Source organism: Bos indicus, chromosome 21 (assembly GCF_029378745.1).
Source record: "Bos indicus isolate NIAB-ARS_2022 breed Sahiwal x Tharparkar chromosome 21, NIAB-ARS_B.indTharparkar_mat_pri_1.0, whole genome shotgun sequence".
NCBI classification, from domain to species: Eukaryota; Metazoa; Chordata; class Mammalia; order Artiodactyla; family Bovidae; genus Bos; species Bos indicus.
Window position 1 is genome coordinate 2,569,843 of NC_091780.1, and position 23,693 is coordinate 2,593,535.

The 23,693-nt window shown below is 34.6% G+C and overlaps 1 protein-coding gene and 1 long non-coding RNA gene across 9 annotated transcripts in view; one reads left to right on the plus strand and one right to left on the minus strand.

Moving 5' to 3' along the window:
- LOC109575289 (uncharacterized) overlaps positions 1–15,660 on the plus strand; it is a 152,921-nt gene extending 137,261 nt beyond the window's left edge. Inside the window, exon 7 of the long non-coding RNA XR_011562542.1 lies at positions 15,033–15,660. This is a non-coding gene — a long non-coding RNA (uncharacterized lncRNA). The remainder of the gene's footprint in view (positions 1–15,032) is intronic.
- UBE3A (ubiquitin protein ligase E3A) overlaps positions 1–23,693 on the minus strand; it is a 95,192-nt gene that overhangs the window by 8,857 nt on the left and 62,642 nt on the right. For 4 of the 8 annotated variants that reach the window (XM_070774979.1, XM_070774980.1, XM_070774977.1 and 1 more), the window contains 6 exons: positions 21,092–21,396; positions 13,231–14,477; positions 5,207–5,351; positions 2,337–2,542; positions 1,579–1,743; positions 8–163 (listed from right to left, as the gene is read on the minus strand). In XM_070774979.1, coding sequence (XP_070631080.1) covers positions 8–163; positions 1,579–1,743; positions 2,337–2,542; positions 5,207–5,351; positions 13,231–14,477; positions 21,092–21,396 — 2,224 coding nt within the window. Of the gene's footprint in view, positions 1–7; positions 164–1,578; positions 1,744–2,336; positions 2,543–5,206; positions 5,352–13,230; positions 14,478–20,424; positions 20,574–21,091; positions 21,397–23,693 lie in introns of those variants that run through there. The other 4 variants (XM_070774983.1, XM_070774982.1, XM_070774981.1 and 1 more) reach the window with 2 other exon arrangements.

The window sequence follows — 23,693 nt, forward strand, 5'->3', positions numbered from 1 at the left end:
TTCTTACCCGGCTTCCACATATAAGCAATTCAATTTCCTCTGGTCTGAATAAGTACTTTAAAGGAGATTCATTGGTCACCATATGAAAACCTCTCCGAAAAGCCTTGAACTGTTTTTCTACTGATTTATTGAGAATGTAGTCAGAATACAGATTGACAAATTCCTGCAGAAAACATTAACCACAAGAATGTCTTATGATGCGTAATACAACAAAATACAAGCTACTGGACTGCACGATGTTTTTATTTTCCCCCCCAAAAACACAATCAAGAATATTTTTAAAAATTCAAACTTTACACACACAAATGAAAATACCTTTAACAATTTCACAGCTCTCTATGATAGACATTGTGTTAGTCACTCAGTCATGTTCAACTCTTTGTGATCCCATGGACTGTACCTGGCCAGGCTCCTCTGTCCACTGGATTCTCCAGGCAGGAATACTGGAGTGGGTCACCATTCCCTTTTCCAGGGGATCTTCCTGACCCAGGGACTGAACCTAGGTCTCCCGCAATGCAGGCAGATTCTTTACACTCTGAGCCACCAAAGAGGCCATGTACACATAAGTTTCAACTTCGATATTAAACAAAACTGAATATAAAAGCTGGGCCTTGATACAATTTTAAAGTTCTCTCAATTAGGTTATGCAAATGCAAAAACATTTAAACCATTTATACATCAATTTATAAAAGCTGACATTTTTAATAGAGTGCAATGTACTGGAAATGAGCAAACAAGGTAGTCTTTCATGTTTCCTATTCTAGAATATTTGGGAAGCTGCCTACTGTTATCTGTTTCAACAAAAATATCGGTGTTTCACTTGGTGAGCAAGCTATTGTATCAAATAAAAAAAGGAAGATATACTCTGTATCCCAACTTAATTAATATATTTTATCAAACATTGTATTAATATAAACATTCTTCTTAAAGGTTTTATATATATCATAATTCCCCTGGATTATATTCTGGGTTATTCCCGTTTCCAGATGCATACTTTTCTAGTCAACAGAAAACACAAAACTGATTTCTTTAAAATATTTATTCTTTAGTACTTTTCGGATGTTTATTTAAGGCACGTGTATCTGTGTGTGCATTAGAAGCAATTATTGGCCATTCGGTTATAAGGATCTCCCTTGTTTCCTACCCTCTACAGCCTTCTTCCTGCTTCACCCCAGAGCCACACCAAGCCGTGCACTGTCGCCCACTCGGGGCATCTTTCTCTAGGAGGGGTTCAGTGCCCAACCACATGCTCTCATACCAGCCTTTAGTCAAAGTTTAAACAACTGTGGCTGTTTCATTTATAAGAACTTAGTTACTTGATTTCTTTGTACAGATGCATTAGAAACTTCTTTAAAAACCACAAGCATATGTGCTTTCCCTGGAGGAGGGTATGGCAACTCATTCCAGTACTCCTGCCTAGAGAATGCCCTGGACAGAGGAGCCTGGCGGGCTACAGTCCATAGGGTCACACAGAATGGGACACAACTGAAGCAGTATACGCACAAACACACACATATATGCTTTAAAATTCTGTTATTAAAGAGACAAAGACAAGGATGACATAAAAACATTTATTACCTTTCTGTTTTCATTGGTAATTGGAATTTTATCACCATTTTCCTTTAGATCATACATCATCGGATTACCAAAAAGATCTGTCTGAGATATCTGGAAAGTGATCATCATATCATCTTCCACATTCCCTTCATACTCCAGTAAGTCTTTTAAACTCTGATACAGAACCTACCAATCAGAAAAGGAAAAATTAAGGCTACCACAGAACTATAAAATACAACAATCTGTATCACTCTTCTTGGGAAAAGATTAAAAAAACAAACTAACAGTAAGAACTAAAGCACAAACAGTACCCCTCTTCTAGTAGTTTCTATGCAGACATAAAGAAAGATGGTCAGTCAGTGGTAACGCCTCTCTCTGCTGAGAAACCCTACACCAGCTACTTAGCTATGGGTCTTCACACTGTGCTCTATTGAGACCCTCAGAGGCATCTCAAGGGTAAGGCGGGGCTGGCTGCAGCCACCAGAGCCCCTAACTAAGCAGCTCTGACTCAACCCAGAAATCTCATGATTCCATTAAAAAAAAAAATTAGAAATACTTTTCTACAGAATCAACCTTGCAAAGCTGACTTGCTTGTAACAAGTTCTCCTTCAGGTTTTCAAGTGTTTATGGCATTTCAGATAGATAATAAAATACGTTTATCTTACTAGGTATAAATATTAACAAAGATTTCAAATCAAAGCTTTAAAAATTTTATATAAATTAAATTCTGTATTTGTTTTTAAATAAAATCTAAAAGAATAAAAAATGACAAGACTTACAGGATGAGAGTCTCCCAAGTCAAGAAAAGTTCCTTTTTTCCCCATTAGCTTCCTGTAGACAACCATGGGAAAATGTACATCCAGTATACAGTTATTGTAAATAGCCAAACCCAGTACTATGCCAATCAGAGTGAACTGACCCTCAGTTTCAAAAGAGGATGGATTAAACCAAAACAACTTTGTAGATTCATCATATGTGAACATACCTGTAAGAAATGATTTTTTTAAATGTATTACTTTCATAGTTTATTCGACAGATGAGCAAATAATTATACATATAAAATACAAAAATAAATATAAAATAATTACACATGTAAACTTATTTGCATTAGGGCTTTTTTCTGTTACATCAGGACTTGCTAAAACAAAGTTCAAGTACATATGAATGCTACAAATTGTGTAGCACATATTTAAAGTAATAAGCCATTCTGTTGGCATTTTCTAAGTTAGGACAACTGTTCATTAAATTCAAGTTCTCTAATCTTCTATTAACACAAATAAGAAGTTAACTTGCATTCATATTTTCACCACTGAATGGTTGAAAAATGCAAAAGAAAAAAAGAATAATATATTGAAAATGTTTCACTTATTAAAACATATTTAATCCACATATACTGTTTTAAAAAACAATTTTGAATTTCATTAAGAAAGAGTCTTTTTTCCCTCCAAATTGCATAATGGTTCCATTAAGTTTTTCAAGCACCTTTGTAACAAAGATACCGAGTACTTAAACTCAGGCAAACTTGATAAACTTAAGATTATGTCCAAAACCCAAAGCCATTTAATACACACATTAACTGTGAGCCAAAAAGTAAAACAAAACTAATTTGTAGTCTTCTCTTAATTTCACATGGTCATCACTGTTTATATCACTCATTTAAAAATAGGAATCTAAATAGCCATTACCATGGCAGACTTATCTCTTTCCTTGTAAAGAAATGTCTAAGATAAAGCTTAAATGATACTGTAATTGAATTAACAATTTCATTTTACTATAAAATGTTTTTCAGTTGCTACTATGAAACTAAATGAAAATATTTTAAGAATTAGATCTAGGAAAGAGGGGGAAGTTCCAATAGAATAAACCTTAGAAATCAACATTTTTTTTAAGAACTCAACCAGTTTTTAAGTTTTTTAAACAGCTTTAAAAATGTTTCTTCATTTTCACATTTAGTTGAAGTTAAATATAAAGGGAAATTTAAAGGGTCCTCTCGATCCTAAATACATGAATTTAAGAAATGTTCACAAAATAAAATTTTATAAATTACCTAATTCATACTTGAATCTCAGTTTATATCCAACTTTTTTTTACAGGCTGAAATTACAACATCTAGTGAAGTGCTAAAAACTTCATTTAATTATAAATATGGTATTAACTGTATCAGAACAGTTAAAAATAATTATAATTAATAAATCTGAAGAAATATCACAAATGTATGTCCTTGGACTCAAAAGCTATAAGCTACAAATTAATGAGAATGTAAATTACACAGGTCACTACTCTCATCTTTGTGCTTGAAAGATATTCTTAAAAGTCCAAGAGATTCCATTCGTGGTACATTTATCTTCAGGTCCCTACAAGAAAAGCTCCATAAAGGGTGGCTCTTCTAAAATATTCCTTTTTGATATTTCTATTGTCATCATTTTAATTGCTTTACTATCAAGCAAAATTGTTTAATGTATGTTTTTTCTTAAAAGTATTTCTGCATATAATATAAATACACTTTATTACTAATGTTTAACATTTTTAGAGACATAAAGACCTAGAGCTAAAGTTCACCAAAAATATGAAGCTTTTAAATTAATTTTCTATCTCAAAAACACCATGGTTTTTAATGAAGCTTATAAATTAATTTTCTATCTCAAAAACAGCACAGATTTATACATCTAAGTTTACTTTGAGCAAATTATATATAAATGACATAGTCTTCAGATTATTAAAAAAACATTAACTAAAATACTAAGTCTTACCTTAACTATGTTTATGTCATGAAGTCAAAATGTCTACTTCCATTTATAAGCAGACTAACAACAAATATAGAAAAGTCAATTCAGTGTACACACTGAGAATCAACAGGAAATGATGTGCATTATTCTATGCCACGTTCTTCACAATTATGATGGTACCTTTAGAGGACTTCTTTTCCTCTAATTGTCATGCATTCGATTTTAAAAGTAAGCAACCCCAGTAACCAAGGTTTATACTGTAGAAATTAAATCAGATCAGAATTATCCAAATTATTTTGTCTATCAGTGAAACCCAAATTCTTCATTTTCAGACCGACATATTATAGATCAATCTCTCCCAAATCATGTTCAAATATAAACTCTTCTGGAAAGCAAAAGCTACTAGATGTGGGATGGAAAAAGGGTTCTGGAGTCCGAAAAGTGTGGGAAAATATAATATTAAACCCAAGAAATGCTGTAGAAAATTAATTTGCTATCAATCAGTACACCCAAATTTTGAGCACGATACACTTGTGAGACATTCTCAATAGTCTTCAAATCATTATTCTATAAAACTCTTATCTCAGAAATGCTATGGGTAATGAGTATTTTAGACTGAAAAAGAGCAAAACATTTCTTCAACTGTTCTAATGTATCATTCTAAAATGTCTTCAATTTCTTTTACCTAAGAGATAATTTCCTATATTAAAATGTTGCTAAGTAATCTAAATAAGAACTTGAATGAATGAGTGATGCAGTATCAATCCCAAAAGCCCACAAATTCAGTCATTATCTGTGATTCTAGTTAATTCATACCAAAATCTTCTGTTGCTCTTCATAACTGAAAATATTTGTAAACCTAGGTAAATAAGTTCTTAATTCAAAAAGATATGACACCATGATCACATCACTAAAATATTTACCAATATCTGGATTGAAGATTTCCTCCACAACCAGCTGAAAAAATTCTTTGGAAACACCTCCCTCATCAACTCCTTGTTCTCCTTCAAATTCCACATACAACTGTTTCTTCAAGTCTGCAGGATTTTCCATAGCGATCATCTCTAGCTAGTGAGTGGAAAAAGTGGAAAGAAGATGAAAGACAGTATTAGGATGAAAACAAAATAAATCGTAGGGGCAGGAGCAAATAAAAGATAATGCTTTTGATATATTTTAAATGGAAACAGGAAGCTAACTAGTAAAAAGCCAGTAAAGGCAAAGATTTAGTCTTACAGATAATGGAAAAATAGGATAGAAAAGAAACTGGCACAGAATTCTAAAAGGGTTACTTTTTAACTACTGATTTGATATGAAATTAGAATTAGATTTCCTGTTAATTATGTATATAACAAACCTGGGTTTTAAGATTAGGACATGGGGAAAGAAGTCAAGATAGCAAAAATGCCTCAAATTATTTCAGGAGAAACAAAGGCTCATAGAAGTTGACTTTGAAACTGTTGACTTGTAATTCTTTATTAGAATAGAAACTCAAGAATTAAGTCTATCTATTAAATCATAAATAAAATAATTTCAATCAAGAAAAATACATTTAGGGAAGCAGTTTATGGTCTGTTAATAATACTTTAGTATAAATTACTATTTTAATGGATTTGAGACATTTTATATTCACTTTTTTAAAAGCAGATGAGGCATATTTTTGCTGATATCCTTACTCTTAACTTCTTACTAACAGTTATCAAATCCTAGTTTCAACATTTCTTCAACTATAAATCTTTACCAAATGCCTTTTGTATCAAGTAATAGTGATTGCTCTGTTATTATGAAATTAATCATAAAATCAATACCATATTCTAATGTGAAACATTTACATTGCAATTTGTCTTACGTATCTGAAATTTACTAACAGCATGCCTGACTGATCATCCATCTTATTTGCCAAAGTGATTTTAAATTTGCCAAAACAGAATAAGGGTATTCAGATTTTTGCAACTATTACAACAAGAATCTTTAAAATGGTTTTGAGCAATGCAAACATCATCAGAGTAAGTATACTATAGTCAGCCCTAAAGTAATTAGTTTAGATAACATGACTATTTGGGACATTCTAATGTGTCTATAAAAAATAAAATCTCATAAATTCAAGATTCAGGTCAGTTGCCCTGGGTCAATGTTTTTCAAGCTGCCAACTGCAATTCATTAGTGGGTAGCTCAATACATTCAATGCAAACCAAATAAGTGAAAAAAATCCGAATGCATTACACAGTATTGGCTTCCACTATTCTGTGAAACTTGTTTCAATTATACATACAGGCAAATATGCACAGGAGTGAAACATATCTTAGGGGCTGCAATCAAAAACATCTGCCAAAATGATCTCCTGGAAATCTTCAACTGCAGGATTCTGATTCTGTGAATTTAGAATCTTTAAGGAATGTCTATTCTGTACAACAGTGGTCTGTAACACTTGCAAAATCATTTTTATGCCAAGTTACATTAAGATAATTAATTGTTGAGACAGTGTTGTTGTGGAAAGATTAAGTTAAATACTCTGTATTTGTCCCAACTGTCACTTAATGTTAAGTTTTAACCTTTAAACTTTCGCAAAGAACTCAGCTAAGCCTGTTTCCTCATCTGCAAAGAAAAAAAAGAACAGGCTAGTACTATTCCTACTGCAAAGCTGTGAAGGCTTAATAAGAAACAATGCATGAGAAAGAGTTCTAGAGCGGGTGATATTTTTAAGATAATGCATCATGTTGTTAACTTTTAAAACTATTTTGCTCTTTTAACAAAAGATTCCCAACTTCATTTTATAGCCATAGTCTCAAATTTTGAAAATAACTTAGGGGAAAAAAATAGCTCCAGCTGGAAATCTGTTTCAAGTCACTGGCTATAAAGAATTCCAAGGACTAAGTTAGAATTATCATTTTAGCTCAAATGTGGATTACCCACCAGGCCAATATTTCATATTGCCATGAAATCCACTGCTCATCTCCACCTGCCTACGTGTTATAGAAATGTATATCAACGTTTATGTACACCTTTACAATACAAAGACAAACGGGCTTCTATCAATTACAAGGTATTTCAATGTGGAAAAATATAATTACCTGTTATTTAATTATGTGTCCTCTGTCTCTTCCTCACTAGCATCTGTGACTGAGAGGTAACTCCGTTATCAATGTGACTGATACTTGAGGGCCCTATTTTCCAGTCTTAGCTCTACCCAAGACATTTCATATAGACAAGTGAAGCAAATTAAACTTCACTTAATAACATATTACATGTCTCTCCATTTCCACCAATCTTCACTCTCCATCTCCCACCCTGAATGCCAAAAGAATTTAATGCAATATGTTCTATTATTATGGTAATTTTAAAGTAAGGTCACTTTATCTGTTTCAGTTTTATTTGTAAAAATAAGCATACAAATATACTAATAAGTAAATGTATATGAAACACTTACATGAATTCCCTGAAAAATTATTACTTGTATTTTATTAATTCTCAAAATTTTTTTTTCAGGCTTGGCTAGAAACTTAACTCAGCCATTAAAGAACAAAACTATTACGGCTTTAACAACAAAACAACATACAGCACTTAATATGTCAGGGCACTTTACACGTATCAACTTATTTAATTTTCACAAGAACCTTGTCAGGTTGCTAATATTATTAACCCCATTTTACAGTTGCATAACCTGAAGAAATGAGATTCATAAACTTGCTCGTTAGCAGTAAGTGGTAGAACAGAGATTCTAGTTGAGGCAGCAAGCTCTTTATTATGCTCTATTCCTCCTCAATGACTAGCAACAACCTTTTTAAAAATTTTGAGTGATTTTCTCTTCTTTATGCACTTCTGTATTTCTCATTACATTAAGTATATATCACAATAAATATATATTATGAATCGATACATTCAAGTGCAAATATTCATAAAAAGAAGGATTTGAAAAATAGATGGCAAATGAATTTAGTGGGTGAAAATTTCTTATTATTATTTAGATTATCAGATATCTAAAGTGGTCCTGTAAAATATGGTATCATTTATCACATGAAGTCTATCTTTTACAAAAACTATGTTTGATTGTGGTAAAAAACAAAAAGCATAAAATTCAGCAATAACTACTTTGACAAAGGTCATTATTAAGGGACTGCATTTATTTTCATTTCTCTTAAAATAAGCACTTCTAATTCATTATTCAATTACAAAAGACTTAAGAACTAAATGGCAAAGGTAAATTACTTAATGTAGTAGACACATACCATTTAAAATTGAATTTTTTAAATCAAAAGCTATCCTGAAGGTAGGATATTTGGAAATTGGAAGAATATACGTCAATGAACATTCTGAAAAGGAGAATTTATATGCACCCTTCATTTATTTTTATATACAGGTTTTCTTGTTGTCTAGTTACTAAGTTGTATCCAACTCTTTTGCAACCCCATGAACTGTAGCCCACCTGGCTCCTCTGTCCATGGGATTTCCCAAGCAAGAATATTAGAGTGGGTAGCCATTTCCTTTTCTAGAAGATCTTCCTGACTCAGGGATCAAACCCGCATCTCTTGCATTATATTCTTTACCACATCAAATTTTGACTGGAATAATAAGATTTTTAGATTATCCAGACACATTTAGTTTTTTCATTTTTCCATAGAGATGAAGTTGCTTTATCTTAACTATAAATGTTTGGGTAAGAGCCAAATATAATATAATCACATCTCCCTGTGAGACCAGGAACTGTTAGTTCTACTTATAATTCTGCCATTAATTTCTATAGGTTAGAATCTGAGTCTCATTTTCCTCCCATAACACTAAGGAGTCTGACAAGTTTCACTGCTTTAAACTATTTGGTGCTGAGAATCTACGTAGATCTACTTCATTCTCTTGTTCTACTTAAAGGACATAAACCAAGCACAAAGTTCTTCAACTAGAATCAATCTTAAGAAACTATAATGGCCACTGCACTAAGCATAATATAGTGAATGTAGAAGATATAATCAAGCATACCAAAGGGCCACAGAGTACTCCTAAAGGACTACCTAAAAGTAGGTCAGTTGACAAGTAAAGAATCAAGTTTTGTTTCAACAATAACTAACGGTGTCTAACAAGGAAAATGCTGGGGACTAGATTAGATAGTACCAGCAAAGTCAAAAGAAAAAAACCAAAAAAAATAAAGGGTGAGTGATTTTTAGAAGAGATTGAGCATGATCTCTCGACAGTCCAGTCATTTGTCTGCATCAACTTTCATCTTTTTTGGACTCTCCTATCCAATTCTACATCTCATGTTCAGATGTGAGGCGCACAAAGAGGTAAATGTTATTAGCAAAATACTGTAAATAACCTCATCACATTAGAACTTTTCTCATTCAAATTGAAAGCTGAGTTCTGAGCCTATTTATCACTGTATTGGGACTTCCCTGGTGGCCCAGTGGTAAAGAATCTGCCTGCAATGCAGGAGACGCTGGGTTTGATCATGGGTTAGGAAGATGCCCTGGAGAAGAAAATGATAACCCACTCCATTCTTATCTGGGAAATCCCATGGACTGTGGAGCCTGGCGGGCTACAGTCCATGGGGTCCCAGAAGAGTTAAGACATGACTTGGCAACTAAACATCATCATCACTGTACTCTTTCCTAAGGAACAACAAAAAATAGTGAAAATAAGTTTTAGGGAGAAATATTCAACTAATTTAAGGGTGTAGGGGTAGTTCTTAAACAATCCTGATATCTATTTGTGGAAAGACAACTGATATATTATATTTCATTGATTCTTAAAATCTGCTTTTCTGTTTTTATACTTTAATGTATCTGAAATCAGGATATAACATAAAATTGATAGCATCTCAAAACTAAACTGGCAGCATTTTTTCTTTTTAATGGTAATAACAGTGTGCCCTACAACCAGTGAATGATATGTTAAGTTTGATAAAAATACTGTAAACACTAATAATACTCCTATTGTCATCGAAAACATTCCTCCAAAAACTCCAATTAGGGAACAATCTGCTACTCTGCTTTGAATTACATAGTACATGAAACCACTGAATACTATTTTTCTTTTAAAACAAAAAGTCTGTAATCAGTAAGTGAAGTTACTACCCCTCCCTTCAAGTTAGTCAGTCTTAGAATAACTGACAAATAAGATCCAACAGAAAACATACTCAAGAGTGCCATATATGTATAACCAATTTCCAGGCCTCATTTATAAACTAATGAGTAGACAGGTTTTAAGGCTTCTTTTAGCTCTTAAAAGTCTAAGACTCTATAACCTTAATTATTTAATTATTAATATTGAACCCACCACAAAGTTTCTCATCTCGTCTTCTTTTCCTGGCCGTACTCTGTAGTTCAAAATTAGCAGGTCGTAAGAAAGTGGTTGGGCTTCCAAGGTGGTGCTAGCAGTGGTAAAGTGTCTCCTACCAAGGCAGGAGACATAAGAGACACAGGTTCGATTCCTGGGTCAGGAGGATCCCCCGGAGGGCATGGCAACCTACTCCAGTATTCTAGCCTGGAGAGTCCCATGGACAGAGGAGCCTGGTGGGCTACAGTCCATAGGGTCACAAAAGAGTCAGACACAACTGAAGCAACTTAGCATACATGCACACAAGATAGTGGTCAATAGGTTTATTTTGCTTATCAAATTGTGATATAAAAAGATGAGGCTTAAAAAAGGCAAAGTAGATCTTTGGGGAACGAGATGTTGAAACTCCATCAGTATTTTCTACAGTGTACCCTGAGAGGATCACCTTACACTACTTGTTATTGTATCACCTGCTATGAATGTTCCCTCAACATTTGCAGATTATCAATGTGACTACCATCATCTATTTTGATGCTTTAAAAAATAAAAAAAAATCTTTTCACACTGTTACGAAAGATGGAAAGAAGGGAGGGAGAGAAGTGAAGAGCGGAAGAAAATGAGACTAAAATCTGTTTAATGTGTGCCCCTAAGCTCCTCAGCAATCATGATTCATCTTTACATCTCTACTGCTTAGCAAAGTGCCTCACATAAAGGGTTTCTGAAGTGGTAATATTCAAGTACAGATGTTACCCAATGAACACTAGCTTTGATATAATAAGCCAAACATAAGGGGGAAAAAAAATTTGTTAGCATAATTTAAAAGCTCACAGTTAACTTTACCCTAACACTTGCTCAAAGGAAGTCCTTATAAACCAAAACGGTTATTTGCTCAAAATTCTGGAGGTTTAATTTTTAAAATAGAATAAAATAAGTATACAATAAGCACCTAAACTTCTGTAGGTTCTTCATCTTGCTTTACTGGAGTATCGGGGGAATGGGACACAGGCAGAGGGAAAGAATAGATTTCTGAGAGGGCAGTTAGTAAGGCAGAAAATTTTTTAAAACTCTGGATTGAGTCTTACAGAGTTAATTTCAAAGGTCAGGTATAGCTTTTGCTGGAAACACATCAAAGGATCCCAAACCCCAAAAGACAAAGATAAAACGTGTAGTTTAGGGATTTGCTCTTCTAACAATGGAAATTCACAGACAGACCTCAACATGCTTTCTATAAAACATCATCACTTCCTTATACAATATCCTATCATTCTGCTAAACTATAGAAAATAAGTTACTAGCTGCCTGAAGATCAGTTATTAAGTATAGTACATTATTAGTTATTCATGTAGCTCAAAACCACTAAAATAAAATTAAAAGGACACCAGAAAGCAGCAATGGTAATTACTTCAAGCAACCACTGCCCTTTCCTGTCTCTGGCGAAAAACTGCCTGAGTTTCTTAAATAATGTAGAATCTTCAACACTAGAAATATATTTCGTATTAAAAACACACACACACACAAACAGTAAAAGAGAAGTACAGAATTCCACACCTTTTAAATTTCCAAGATGTCCAACAACTCTCCCCAATGATTTAGTTTTATAAATTCTCAGCTTTAGACAAATCTAATTCTAAAACTAAAGTACATTTTGAAATAAGTATCATTACTTTCTACTTATCTGTGCCATGGGCTCTTTTCCTTTATAAGTATATAAGACTGACTATATCTTAATTTTAGTTGCCATTAAATTTTACTTGAAGTTGATGAAATACAACTAGTAATACCAGGTATACCTAATATTATAAATACAACAACACTCTGTGATAAAGAACCCTCTGACAAATGTAAATGTTGGTACATGTGATTGGCATCTGGATTCTGTCTTCTAGCCAGGCTTATATTCTTAAATGAGGACAGTAAATTTTTACTTTCTGTGGAGGTAAAGAATGAACAAAAAGCAACGTTATCTGAAAGAGGGTACATGTATTCTCAGCATTCTCCCTCTCCCTAGACTGGAATGATTATACAGGCACCATTAATTGTAAGATTCCTGGAATAGTTGTTTTCCCACAAGTGCCAACCAACTCTAAGGCCCTGCACAGTCCGTATGTACATTGAAGTGGGAGGAAACTCACAGCCCAGCAGTGCTTTACAGGGACACTCAGGGTGACCCAGCAGGGATGCTCACTCGCAGCGTGCTCCAGGCTGGGTCACTTCATCTACCTCACAAATTTTACACGATGGAATTTTTAGACACCACTTCTATTTTATGGTGTGGTATTATCCTACCACTTCTCCCCAGTAAGACTTAACATTCATACTTATTATCGGGTATCTCCCAAGTCCCCTTGTTCTGTGTTCTAAAACATCCACTTCTCTTCTGAATGAAAAAACTTCAGGGGTTAGTTGTCAAATTTAGAAAATTTATTCTTTTTCAAAGAGAGAGTTAACCATGATACAAGACAATCAATATTTTGTGGAACATTTATAAACTTGGACAGGGCAACAACAAAAGTATAGTACTTACAATAAAAAAAAGTCAATGCGTTCCTATACTATATAGTATCATATACATTCACCCACATCCCCAAAAAGTCACTTATAAAATGAATTCACTGAACTGTATCACAGCACGCCCATCATTAGGTACTGGATCTAGTACTAATTTTTAAACAGTAGCCCAACTTACCCGGACAAGTGCATCATCTATGATATGGTCACGTCTGACTTTGAGTCTCAAATATGGATTCAACTGCTGTCCTTGAACTAAGCTGTAGAGAACAGTAATTCTTCGTTCACTGTACATGCGAATTCTATTGTCATAATATAATCCCAAATTCTTTGTGACAGCATTCAGTATAAAGGGACATGTCATAAAAGAGAACTTGTTCTCTGTTTCTACTTTGAAAAAAGTATAATCTTTATCCATTTCTAGAACATCATTCAGTGGTTCATTAATAAACTCTTCAAAAGGGATAAGTGGTTTTCGACAATCCAGAGTTTTAACAGCAAGTTCAGTTTCCAGTGGGTCCACTCGAGGACCTTTCTTGTTCCTTCTTTCTTCTCCCAATAACTCCTGAAGTGTCAATTCACTGGACTCAGGAAGGGGCTCTTCATCATCTTCTTCATTATGATTTGTGTCTACCTCCCCTCCTACTACATTTGCATAGTAAACCATTTTCAAGCACTTGGAAGCAGCAACAATAGCATCATCATCGTTCACTAGATTTCGATTGTTAAAGTCAGTGCTTATGACTTTGTATGTAATAAGCTGCTGAAATGTTTCCATCATTCTCCGAATCTGGTCTGCACTGTATTTAGACCACAGTCTGACCAGTTTTCCTTGGGCTGCAAGGGGTAGCTTACTCATTGCTTTGCAAAATAGTGGCAAAGCCATTTCCAGATATTCAGGACTGTGGAGATTTCTGTTCTCCATGACAATAATGAATAAATTCAGATAATTAGGATCTCGGGAGTATACATTGTGATACGTCAAGTCACATTCCACATTAGGTGACAAATACACAAGTGCATTGAGAAAAGCAGTTTCTATTTTTTCATTAGAGAGCAATCTGGTGTAGACCCTTCTAATAGCCTCAATATCCACAGACACATCATCAGGGCCTAACTTTTGTAAGTTGTTATCTCCTTGTGAGCTATCACTTATCCTTGAGGAAGATGCTTCTGAATCCTCCTCCATAGCTGCTGCGGAACATGCAGCCTTTTCCTTTTCGTCTTCATCTTTATCTTCATCCTTTCCTTGAAGAGATTTCAGTTCTTCCTTGGTGTGTTGCTTAACTTTCCGAAAGCTTTGTACCAATGCTTCAGCACTAGAAAAAACTCTTCCAATAACACGAATTAAAGGGGAATAATCCTCTCTCTCTCTACATAATTCAAGAATTTCATACACCATCTCTTCGGTTAGGTAAGTCACATCTAGAAAATTAGGAGAAGAGAGAACATTTATTTTTATAATATACACGCATGTTTGCTTTAATAAATTCTAGTGAAAAACAACATAGCCAAATATTTTACACTAAATACCACTTGTGATTTACAACTATTTTTAAAAAGTATCTTTGTTTCAACAAACAAAACATGCTTATCTTTTTTTCCCAATGTACTAGTAACAGCAGTACAACCTTACTCATTCTTTTATATTCTATATACATTCTTATACACAGCTCAAACTTAATGAGCTCAAACTCTTTTCACAATGATGGCATATATTAACATGCACCATTAACTGTAAATATGGATCAAGGATATCATGTGCTGATTCATCACATTCCTCACTGTAGACCAGAAACAACAACATATTTCTGAGAGGTTTCTCACTTCACTATTGTTTTCAAAAGACTAGGACTGAGGCAATGTTTTCAGAAAGGTTCCTTCAGAGTCTTCTTTTGGAAACAGCCCACGTCCTAAAACCAAACCAGTTCCTTTCTGAGTCTTCCTTTATACTTGTTTTTTCTTTTTTTTCCCCCCCAGGTTGACCATTCTGTGGGTGACGGAGAAGAATTAATATTATCACTAACCATACACTCTGACAGATACTGCCATATGCAGCCAAGTAATAGGCTGGAATAAATCTTACACGGGAACAGGAAATAGTTACAGAGTAATTAAAAAACAGAGTGGGAAGAAGGCAACTTACAAGCAGACAAGAGAAACATAACTACTGCTGCTGCTGCTGCTGCTAAGTCTGCTTCAGCCGTGTTCGACTCTGTGCAACCCCACAGATAGCAAGCAGCCCACCAGGCTCCTCCATCCACAGGATTTTCCAGGCAAGAACACTGGAGTGGGTTGCCATTTCCTTCTCCAAAACATACCACTAGTAGTCACCAAAATTTACTTCCTCTCCTTTCTGGGTACAGAGTTGGACACATTCTCCTTCTTTCCCAGCTTTCTGAGATAAGTGCTACTTTCAGGCCAAGGCTCTTCTCCCTCTGGCTAATGGGATGACACTCCTAGGATGATTCTGAAAATTGTGCTGAGGATAATAGTTGCCAATAAAGCTCCATCTTTGAATGACTGCGTGAACCAGAACTCTCTGCCAATCCAGGATATTACAATTGTTGGACGAGCTAGAAATAAATTTCCACTGTTTGTAATAAGACAGCATTCGTTCTGGAGTCTACTTAATATTGCACTCTAGCTGATCCTTACAAGAAGCCTTTCATTTCCTCCACCTTGACTTCAGTCTTTAAAATACAAGTAATGGTTATCTCCCCTAAACTGATGTTACCACTGTTTTTTCAGCTTGTAATATTTAAATCCATGGGAGTTTATTAAGATTTTCTATTATATCCATTCTTCCCTATAAAGAAATAATATCCTAAGGCAAAAATGACAGGAGATCATGAAAGGCCAGACTGAATTCAACTTACTACACATTTTCACAGTTACAAAAATGCTAACAAGGTGAAATGCTAATGAAATCAAAGAAGAAATAAAAAAGAAGAGAACACTTCAAGGACTTTTTGAGATAAAAATATCTGGAGCAATGGATTGTTACAGACATGACAAAGTCTGTTGCAGTTTGCTGGAACTCATGTTACCTCCCTCTCATATCTGTCTTTAAATAATGTGGCTTAGGCCTACTTAGAAGCTTTTGTTATTAGACTTTTTTATATCTGCCATTATCCTCTTTCAGAAAAACCAGACAACGCTATGACTCTCGTTATCTTTAATGACAAAATTTAAATCTATATGTATATTCCCTTGAGAGGAATAGAGTAAATATAGAGATTATGGAATGCATGAGTACTTAAGAAGACTGCCACTGCATGAGATACATTAGAAAAAGAAAACCTCCATGTGTTCCTTCTCTCACACTTTCCTTACTCAAGAAAAAAATACAAGCCCACACACAAAAATGAACCTTAACACACTATTTTCTAAAACTCCAAGTTCTGATCTTACTCAAATGTTGATTTATTTTGTGCACCTTAATCTGAGCTTTTATAGTGTTTGACCTTTTCAAAGAAGGTACTGAGTGACTGAAGCGGAAAACAATGTAAAACAATCAAACTCAAAAAGTAGCAAACCCCAATGCTTGGGAACATCACACAATACAGCAATGTGTTGACTTAACACTTCATAAAGCTCCCATGAAGTTCAACTAAGAAAAAAAAAACAACTTTAAAATTAAAATAACTATAATGTACTCATTCCATGATTGATTATCAACTAAAAAAAAAAATCAGAAAAATCCATCCTATTATCTGAAATAAGCCTATATAATTACAAATTTTCACTACCAAAGCTGAGAAATATACCTCAGTAACAGTACTTTTTCTGTTATGACTTGCATGAATATCAAATAGTGTGTGCTCAGTCTTGTCTGACTCTTTGTGATCCCATGAGCTGTAGGCCATCAGCCTCTGTCCGTGGAATTTTCCAGGCAGGAAAACTGGAGTGGTTTGCCATTTCCTACTCCAGAAATTCTCTCTGACCCAGGGATCAAACCCAAATCTCCTGCACTGGCAGGCAGATTCTTTACTACTGTGCCACTGGGAAAACCCCAAGGTATAAAAGAAAATGTTTTAACAGTCAACAATTTATTGTATATTATAAGTACTTCAATAAAATAAAACTTCAATAACAACAAATTATGGGATACAATAATAAAATAAATGTATTTTAAATGAAAATACATAAGCAAAAGTGCTTCAATGCTATGGTCAAATAACTACATTAAATAAAAAGATGAGTGAAAATAGCCTTTACAACAGTAGAAAACCAAATTTCACTTTACAAATCAATAGCAAAAAGAAGAATAAATACTCTGGGCAAAGATAATTAAAAATATGAAAGTTCCATGTTATTTGTGTGTGTGTGTATTCTGATCCTTAATTATTATCAAACGTGTCTGGCATTACTCAAAGTACTCAAATGTTTGACAGGTAAGATTAACCAATTACTAAAAGGATATGAAATATTTAATGACCAAACACAATATCTCATTCTAAACTAACAGAAGAAGGTCTATGTTTTATGCTTGCTAATACCCCAAGACTTTTGTGTCCTGAGCCATATCAATTTAGTTTGCATGGCTTTATTAACTTACTTTCTCTACTGTAATTACGTCTTAACTCCAAAGGAAGGACTAAAATCACTTCATATCTGAAATGTGATCCTCTGAAACTGCTCTCTTCCCTCCAGCTCTCTAATACATCCAGGCAGGTACTTTATGCTAGCTAACTCCAAATTCATTCACCATCTTTATCATGACATGCCATTATGAAAGAAACTGCGAAAACTAAACACTAGTATTCCAATCCTCACTCGCACTTGGGGGACCGATTTATGAAACAGGTCTGCAGACCTCAGTGGAAGTCTATCAGTAGGTTTCTGAGGGTTTGCTTTCCTGATAAATGAGGCAAACATGACTAATTCATATTTTGAGTAGAAAAAAAATCATTTATTTTTTATTAGTAGATAAAATAAGCTAACTAGTATCACCATTTCAAATTATGAAAACAAAGACTATAGAGGTAGCTACACATCATAAAACTGTTCTTTAACAAATTAAAAAAAAATGTGCTGTGCTCAGTCATGTCCAACTCTTTGGGACCCATGGACAGTAGCCCATCAGGCTCCTCTGTCCATGAAACTTTCCAGGCAAGAATACTGGAATGGATAGCCATTTCCTACTCCAGGGGATCTTCTGACCCAGGGATCCAACCCATGTCTCTTGAGTCTTCTGCATTGGCAGGCAGATACTCTACCACTGCACCACCTGGGAACATTTCAAGACCACTTTTCATATTGGCTAGTAAAAATTATCAAACTGTGGCAGAAATAAAAATGAAGCACTCCAAATAGTTTTCGTAATTTTGAATAAATTATTCAGATATGTTTATAGGAAAGGGAACAAGTGATATATTTTGTCTATTAACTTTAAGAAGATATATTCGAAAACAATGTTATTGACAAAAATCTTAATCTATCCCTTTAATCAAAAGAATAACAGCTTTGTCATCAAAGGATAATTTTAGTCATGTAGATAATTATCGTCATTATGACAAATGGACCCTTGTACTGTACAACATATAAAATTTCTTAATATGATTCCAACCTCTACTTTTATATTTGCTTTAGAGTAAAAGACATTTTAAAATGCAAATGATTAGTGAATGAACAGCTTCCAAATGCTGAACCACCAAAATACCAGATTTTTATCACACCACAAAATCTAATCTTTGGTCCTTGATACCAGACTGGCAACACATTCTTTTACAGCCACACCCTCTAAGAATAAATCCTTAGGTTTGTTCTATTAAAAACACATAGGCATCTTCTTCTAAACTTCAATAATCTCTTCCTGGAAAGTGTGAAACTGCTAACTGGAGTGTATTTCCCATTATTTTAATGGGAAAAAAATTACAACATGTTCTTTTAAGATAATGCAAAAAAAATCCTAATTTCTTAATATGCAACCAATACATGGTAAGTAGCTATTATAAATAACTATCCAGTTAGGACACAGGACACTGTGCTTCCTAATCATCAAATCATAAAGTTGTTAACGCTCTGCATGCCGTAAACATGGCTTATGTTTGGACAGCAACGTTCTAGAGCCACATACCCTGTTGGTGACATGTCATGCCCTTTAGAACATCTTCAAGTGTTTCTGACATTCTACTAATTCTACATAAAAAGTACCAACATTTTATCCACATAGTGTTTTGCTTAAAATGTTAAGCTGAATCTTTCAGACATAAGTATAAATTAGCTAAAAGGACACTGCATTTTGAGATATAAACATTCTAACATTTGGGTATCATGAGGCATTCTACTGAGAAAACAATAATTGAGACATTTTTGTATGATATACCTATATATTTTATATGTGTATTTGAATAATATTCTTAATCTATACCATTTTATACTTAAATTCTCATGCAAAATCAGAGTTTAGGGCAAACTATTCAATACTCAAAACTGAAATTAGAGCTAGCAAATATAATTGGCACTCAAAAGTACTAGTGGCATTGACGCATTCATGATTCCTGGTGGAAACATACAACAGTGAATACAGATGCTGCCAGAAAAAGGGGACGGAAGAAGAGTGTTGCAGACTGGAAGAACAAACTGCTAAATTATACAGATTTGAGCTTAAACAGTACACGAAGACTGGGATTAACCACTGCTGTTGCTGCTGCTGCTAAGTCGCTTCAGTCGTGTCCGACTCTGTGTGACCCCATAGACGGCAGCCCACCAGGTTCCCCTGTCCCTGGGATTCCACTAAGTACCTCTAATCCAGATAAAGCACATAGCCAAAAAGATGGGTACACCCATCCTGTATTATAAACCTCAATGGCTTGCTGCATTCAACTGTGACAGCACACCCTACATTCACAGTAACTGTTGTTCTTGTGATACACATTTACTGGGAAAATGCACATAATGTGCTGGTGATTCAGTCGCTCAGTCGTGTCTGACTCTTGCAACCCCACAGACTGTAACCTGCCAGGCTGCTCTGTCCATGGGATTCTCCAGGCAAGAATACTGGAGTGGGTAGCCATTTCCTTCTCCAAGGGATCTTTCCCACCCAGGAATCAAATCCCAGTCTCCTGCATTGCAGGCAGATTCTTTACTGACTGAGCTATATGGGAAGCCCTTCTTTTACATTATACATATTAACAACATTCCCTTATTTATCTAAGGTGTGCACTAATTCACAGAATAGAAATATTCACACAATAAAGTTGTATAAAGTTGTAAGAACTGCTTTATTGTGGAAATGAATAGAAGCTATAACACAACAACATTTCACTAATTTAAACTTGATTCAAATGACGTTACTGAAAACTTTATAGAGATTTAACTTATATACATCCTAAACAAAAAGCTTCCTTTTTTAAAACAGAATTACCTCTGGGCAGGGCTGTCATTCATTCAGAAATTCAATTAGCTTGTTTCTAATACTGATTTGCCTTCACTGGGAGAAAGAAAACTTGGGTGATTAGACAGCAAAGTAAGGCTTGGATGGAGTCTACCATTGTTAGGTAATGATTCTTGGCAGTATGAGTGTGCTAAATGCCTGGGAGAAGATGAGCATGATACAGAAAGAATAAATTAGAAGGAAAAACATTATTCTTCAGGTAACTATTACAACATTTGCTGTGTCTTCAGAAATAGAAATTCCTCTTTCTGCTCCGTCTGCTATATAGTGCTCAGGTTCCAAAATGCATTCCAGATATTAGGCCAGCTATTCTAAGCTGGTTGACTTCATGGCCAGCTTATGTGATTAACTACTACGTAATACATTTTTCCTAGTGGAAAACATTTAATATTTCTAATCAATCCATTAAGAAATGAACTTTTGGAAATATAATCTGCTTCTAATTAGAGACCATAAGAATAGTGAAAGAGTTAAATCATTAACTCAATTATTATTTAGTTCTGCCCTTTTCCACATAAAAATCAATTCCACTATAAACATGTCCTAAGCAAACGACAACACCAACACCTCACACATTTTGAAAATCTCTAATTTGGTTTTCAGTAAAAAATTCTCAATTAAAAATAGAACAACTTACCTTTAAAATCATCTCTTGCTCCTTGCCCGTCCTTCTTGTTCATTTTTATGTCAGAGCAGTTGTTAGAGGCACCTTTAGAGTTTTCAAGGTAAGCTGAGCTTGCTCCTTTCTTGGAGGGATGAGGATCACAGAGTTTTGCATTAATCTTATAAAGCTCGAGGGCTTTAATAGCTGCTGCATTGTTATCCATACGACGAAAAGTTGGACAGGAAGCACAAAACTCATTCGTGCAGGCCTCATTTCCACAGCCCTCAGTTAACTGGTGGTAGTAGCGTTCTATTAGATGTTTTGCAGCTGCTCGCTTCCTGTACCAGACATTCAAACAATAAGCACAGTGATTAGTACAGCTCTCAGGTACAAAGCTCAACAGATCATCAGCAAGGCAAAAGTTAGTCAAGCACTGAAGTAATAAACTTGCATATTAAGATAAAGTATAGAAAATGGAGATGCGCTACTTACACAAAACCTTTAACTGGAGAAATATTTGATAGCTATTTCTTAAGACCTAGGAGTATCAGTGCTTGTCAAAATACTGTTTTCATAGAATGTGCTTTCCTTTGGTTTGGTGAGTGGGGCTTGTTTGATGTGTTTTAATTGTTTAGCACAACAGCTGAAAAGTTTTGTGACTAAGAGTTTTAGTATGTTATCACTTTAAAATTAACACTAAGAAAATGAAGAGTCTAAAGTACCATTCCAGCTTTCTTTTATATAATCTCCGTTTTGTTTCAACAGTCTGTAAATACTTGATTGATAGGTAACACAGAACTTCTATGCGGAACAAAAAAGACCCCCCCCCTTCCCTGTTTCACTATATGGGGAATTTAAAAAGATATTTATAAATAAAATATTCAAAGCTTGTATTATATTGCAAGAAAGTGGCTCAAAACATACTACCCTGAACCCAAAAGGTGTCATTAAAACTTCCTCATTAATACCATGGTACCATTAATACCTCATTAATACCATGCCATGGGAATATCAAATATTTTAAACTCTCTTTAGAGCAAAATCTTATACCCCTCTTACTTTGTAAGCTTAATGTATGTGAATTGAATGTTTCATTACTGCTGTTCCAGAAGACCTAGCAAGGTCAGTCAAAGTGAAAGTGTTAGTCCCTTAGTAATGTCCGACTCTTTGCAACTCACTGACTCGTTGCAGGCTGACTCATTGTAGGCTGCAGAACCGACTCACTGGAAAAGACCCTGATGCTTGGAAAGACTGAAGGCAGGAGGAGAAGGGGACGACAGAGAATGAGATGGTTGAATGGCATCACTGACTCGACAGACATGAGTTTGAGCAAGCTCTGGGAACTGGTGATGGACAGGGAGGCCTGGCATGCTGCAGTCCATGGAGTCACCAAACGTTGGACCCAACTGAGCAACTGAACTGAACTGAACTGACTGTAATCAGGAGACTGTAGCCCACCAGGCTCCTCTGTCCATAGAATTCTCCAGGCAAGAAAACTGGAGTGGGTTGCCATTTCCTTCTCCAGTGGGTATTTCCGATCTAGGGATTGAACCCGGGTCTCCTGTATTACAGGTAAACTCTTTACCATTTGAGCCATCCAGGGAAGCCCAGCAAGAATACTGAAGAAGGGGTTATTTCATCAAGTAAGAAGCTGGACTAGATTTCTATCTTTACGGTTTATTCAAATCTTAAGATCTATATACTTCTACTACTATTGATGTTATAAGATGACCATAACTTTGAGTAGTCTACTGAATTAAAAAAAAACCATAATTCATAGCTATTCTTTTTGGTTCCAAATACACATGTAGGAATAAAAACATCAAATAATCATAACTAGAAAAAAATAATTTACCTAATTTAATTCTTAAGATGTTCTTACAATTATCTCACAAACATGTAGGACTAAATGGCAAACAGTATTAGTTTAAATCTTGTTAATCGTGAGATACATCTTGTTAATCATGAGAAAGGGAACAACTCACAAGAAGACAAATAAGGGACACATTAGTAACTTCAATTTTCTCTCAAAAGTAGGACTTTGTCTCTAAACTATCAAGTTAAGTGACAAACAGTAATAAACACATTCAATTCATTCTGCCGCTCTGTTTTTCAGATGTTCCACGCAAATTTACCACTTACTACATGCAAATAGAGGAAAAAAGAAAAACCCACAAAATGCTCTTAAAAACTGCATGAACATCACTTGAGATATATTATTATATGCAGTTATAAATAATTCCACTCCTGAAAATTAAAATATTATTCCAAATATATTACTGTGCAAAATATTAAAGTGACAACATGTAAAGAGAAAAAAAGGATCTATAAGATTTATGCCACATATTGCTGCTTCTTCAAAAATGCAATAGCTTTCCCTTGTGAGAATATAAATAAATACGCATTTTCTTTCTGGCAGAAAATTATTAACATACATCAAAAGTCTTAAAAATGAATACGAGGATCAACCATATGAACCAAAGATCCCATTTTTGGTGAAATAGGACAGTTTTGCAAAATACGATGTTTCTATAAAGCCTGGGAAAAAACTGACATACCATAAAAATAGGAGATTGCTAAAAAGAACTGATAACCATCCATCCACACAATGGAACAAATAAAAATTATCAAGATC